General features: G+C 45.0%; 1 protein-coding gene across 1 annotated transcript; it reads right to left on the minus strand.

Moving 5' to 3' along the window:
* Nucleotides 1-697: 697 nt before the first annotated feature.
* HEY1 (hes related family bHLH transcription factor with YRPW motif 1) lies at nucleotides 698-3933 on the minus strand. The gene is made up of 5 exons (XM_029591528.1): nucleotides 3559-3933; nucleotides 3054-3129; nucleotides 2865-2948; nucleotides 2656-2737; nucleotides 698-2214 (listed from the first exon to the last, which is right to left on the minus strand). Exons 1-5 carry the CDS (start codon nucleotides 3642-3644, stop codon nucleotides 1646-1648), a joined length of 897 nt encoding a protein of 298 aa, XP_029447388.1. The 5' UTR covers nucleotides 3645-3933; the 3' UTR covers nucleotides 698-1645.
* Between the last annotated feature and the right edge of the window lie 556 nt (nucleotides 3934-4489).

The following is a 4489-nucleotide window of genomic DNA, read 5'->3' on the forward strand; positions in this document are numbered from 1 at the left end:
CATAAGAGTTGACAGCCCACCCTGATCTATAGCAACTGCACTTAGTCTTAGTGCCTTATTTTGCACGCCAACTACTGGAGACACCATATCAGATGGTACAGACCATCACCTGCAATTGAAAAAATAAAACAGAAAAATGCAAAACTGCATATAAAAGGGCAAGTACTTGGCCCAGAACTCTACATTATGAAGCCTCAGTAAATGGAAGGCAGACATCCCACACCTTCACCTACATTAGTAGTAGGAACTATTAGCAACAAAGAACCAAAATACTACAGCCAACCCAGTTCATTTGTTTTAAATTGCCACATACTTCAAAAGAATCAGCATTTATTATTATTTGTAACATATCCCCATTAACCAGTCTTGAAAAAAGGAATGTAGAATTCTACTTTCAAAAACACTGTGTTGATGCCTTGGAAAAGTATCAAATTGTTTACAAAACAGTTAAAGGCAGGTCTATGGTACCTGAGGGCTAAACTGTGTGTGCTTCTTTGAGATTAAAACTGCACCCATACAAGCCAGTCCTCAGCTATAAATTAAAAAAAAAAACCCACAACCACCACACATTTTGCATTTGTACTTTATGGATTTAGGCTCCAAGAGAGGGTGCACACTGTTGGATATGTGCCACATATTTGAAACAAAGCATGTCTGCAAATCTCAACCTTCCCCTAACAAACAAAAAAAAACCAACTTAGTCTCTCTTTTTATTTAGCCACAACAGACCAGTACAACAGTGATCATACCCAGTACAGTTCAGCCAACATGAAATGTCTGTTAAAAGAATCAATCAGGTAATAGCTTTTCCATGCACAATAAGAATATGTACAGAAAGGAGTAGAAGGAAACCCTTCAAAAGAGGGGGGAAAATGGCAACTTCTTAAAAAGGAGTTAACTTCTAGTAAACCAGCAAAAATAAGAACAGGAAAATAAAAATAAGGAGGGCACAGAACAGATATGCAGTCAATTTTGGGCTTCTAGACTGTAGGAGCTGTCAGCTTGCAGGGGAAAATAACTCTTGTATGCGAGAGTAGTTCTCTAATAAGTTCTTAGACAATGCTGAGAAGTCTGATTTGTCATCACGCTTAGAAATATAAACCTCAACGTATAGTTTACAAAAAAAATATATATTTTCTTACAAACACACCTTTCCAAATATTAAACAAGAAAAAATTAAGGAGCTAATGTTGAACGTACAAGCTTTGGAAAATTTAAGACCGTATTGTAGCCAGTAACAGACCCCCAAAATGCTATGCTAATATTAAAAAGGGCCCACTGGCTGCAGACAGAAGAATGAATCAGTCTGGCAAATGTAATTTTACAAAGATAGTTAAATACTTAATCCTTTGTGCTAACAAGTATTTGTTAAAGGCCCTATACGCATGAAGCATTTGCCCCATAAATACAAAAGTAGGAAAACCTCTTAATACATAAGGGCCTTAATATTTTGAACTGTTGCTAATAGAAAATGTAAGTTTAAAAAAAAAAAAAATCTCCATGAGGATTACAAAGCCTGCTGAAACTGTACCATTTTCTCCCTCTAGGTGATGGATGTACTTGGAATCACATTGATAAGAGCCCAGCCCAGCTAGGCTTTTAGTATCTTTCTCCTTTCTCCCATACCCCAGAAATACACAAGTTCTTAAAATGCTCCTATCTCCGTGCCCCATGGTCTGTATGGCTTGCCAAGGTTTGCTGTCTGCGTTGGTGCAGAGGCGCCCAGTGCATTTGGGGATAGCAGGTGAAAAGAGCCGAAGGAGAACGGGAATGCAGACAGGGATGCCATAGAGGACAGCAGAGGAGGGGAGAGCTTGGAGGCGGCCACCATAGGAAGCACAGATGCAATGCTGCCATTAGGGGGCACTCTGAGGGAGGCAGCTTCAGCATGTCTGCTCTGGTGATGGGCTTCTGAAGTGGAGGCTGCAGTACTGCTGTTATTGTGACTGTTCTGTGCCAACAACAAAGGGTGCGAAAGATGAGGATGATGTCCAAAAGTGCTGCCCCAGGGGATGTGTCCAATGCCAGGGTGGGCACTACTTGCCACCTCTCGCTGAGAAGCGTGGTTGTTCAAGTGAGAGACAAGTCGAACCCGTAGAGGATCGGTAGAGTCCAGGCCCTCAATAATACTGAGATAGCGGGCTACTTCAGCCAGGCACTCTCGAAATCCCAAACTCCGATAGTCCATTGCAAGAGCATGGGCATCAAAATAACCTGGGGATTGGGAGGGGAGAATAATGGAGAAACCCCAAAACAAATGAGATAGGACATATTAAAATCATTCTAGTCAATAGCCATCATTTCTCTTCAGGTTGATAAAAGTCTTGGAAGAATTCTCAAAATTACAGTAGTTCAATTAAAAAAAAATCAGTTCAGTTGAATGTATGTTTTATAACCTAAGCATACCTAGGAAATAGAAGCTTCCTGGAAAAAAGGTACTATTTATGTTACTTTGTATTCTACAGCTCTAATGAACAATGGAGAACCCCTATTAGAAAATGATACTCAACACCTTCACGGCCAGCAAGAGCTGCCCAATAATACAGCCATATTGATTACTAGTATGTGAAAGTTTACTTTTCTTTTCATATGAAACATTCCAGTATAAAGATCTTACTTCTGCACCCTTTCTATATAATAAGAACAGACATCTACCTTTTCCTCCTGCTGTATGAAGCATTTTTAGATGGTCCACAGTCATCTGCAAAATTTCAGCTTTCTCCAATTTTGCTGACCCCTGGGAAGAAAAAAAAAAAAAGGATTAAAGCTATGGCTTATATGGTGGGAAAGTCACATCTCAACACAACTAGAAGTATTTTGTAGATAACCCCATAAAAACAGGAGCATTATTTAATGACATTTACCTGTTTCTCAAAAGCACTGGGCACCAACCGTCTCAATTCAGATAAACTGTTATTTATTCTATCCCGACGACGTTTTTCTATAATCTGAAGCAGAACAAAAACTACTTAAGTTTCTTGCAGCTAGTGTGGAAATACATAAATCAAAGTCAGTTTTCACTTCCTGGAGCAATACATGCAGGGAGAACTCACGCCTCTGCGTCTTTTCCTAGCCAGGATTTGAGAAGTTGTTGATGGAGACATCGATCCCGGAGCAGAACTGAAGTTTCTGAATGTGACAAAATGAGAGAGAGAGAGAGAGAGAGAAAAAAAATCAACTGGTGTAGAACGCTTGTTAAATGCAGAGAATCTGTTTTAAGATTGCATTAGGCTTTCTATACTGTTGCATGAGCAAAGACCGCTCATGTTCAAAATGACTAGAAATAGTACAATGTGCATTACGAAAAGCCTCCAGACACCGGTCTGATGACTCTCTCGGAAGACTGAAAGAAATCCAACCGTTAATTCACAAACCCGGGCCGAGAGCATCTTTAAAGGTGGGGGGATGAACTGGTAACGTGATTCAGTACAGGTTCCTTTCACATGCACAAAAACATCGAAGCTAGACCCTCAGCACCTCCGGCATAACGCCCGTGCATGCTAACGGAAACTTCCGTGCTCCTGCGGGGACGTGCCGGGCGACCGCCGCCCGCCTTACCCGTTCTCGTCCGCGCTCTCCTTCTCCACCTCTATGTTCTCGTCCAGTTCGCTGTCCGAGGAGCTGTAATCATGCGTACGCTTCATGGCTGCGGGAAAGAAGGAGTTAACGGGAGGAAAGCGCCTGTGTCTCTGCGCACGGCTGCTCCGCGCTCGGCCGCTGCTTCTCACACACTGCTCCGACCTCGGCCTCTCCCTCCGGTTAAACTTCGATCATCTCTTTCCCACGCTTCGCCTCTCAGTGGCGCGGTGCGGCGGGCGGGGTCTAGGGGGGGGGGCCGGACCTCCGCGACGCAAGCATAGGATGGCAGCCAATCACACTTTGACTTCCCCCCCTTTGTCTGCATCACAATAGCCAATGGAAGACGGCCGACTTCGGCGAGCGGGTCTGCCCCCCCTCGCCCCGGGTCTCTGGCAATTGAGAGCGCGCTGGACCAACCCCGCCCCGGCGGCTCGCTGGGGATTGGGAGGGCCTGGGGCCAGTCAGGAGTCTGCAGGGCTGTCTGTTAGCACGCGCGGGCCGTGGGAAAGTTCGTCAGCCGAACGCTGTCAGCCAATCCGGGGGCGGCGTCCGCGCTCGGCGCTCGGATGAATGGAGCAATTGGTTGGGGTGACGGGCGGTCTGCAGCTAACCGTGTGAACCTGTAATGCAACCCCCGGCTCCCAGTGCCTTGTAAATCAACGCTCGGCTGCAGCTTGTGCCCCGGGGAGGAGCCGCTGGCAGCGCGGCGAGGCTGGCACGCAGAGACAGAGTCTTGCAGGAGCCTCAAAACCTTTTCCACAGTCTGCTTCCTCCCACTGTTTGTTGTTCTTTGCATGGGATCCGGCTATCATCGTAATAATCACAATGGCAGAGCTGTACTCACAATTCTCATTGTAAAGAAAATTACAGAGGGAGGGAGGGAAGGATTGTACAGGTCCAGAGGGGGTTG

This window comes from Rhinatrema bivittatum, chromosome 2 (assembly GCF_901001135.1).
Source record: "Rhinatrema bivittatum chromosome 2, aRhiBiv1.1, whole genome shotgun sequence".
Taxonomy (NCBI): Eukaryota; Metazoa; Chordata; class Amphibia; order Gymnophiona; family Rhinatrematidae; genus Rhinatrema; species Rhinatrema bivittatum.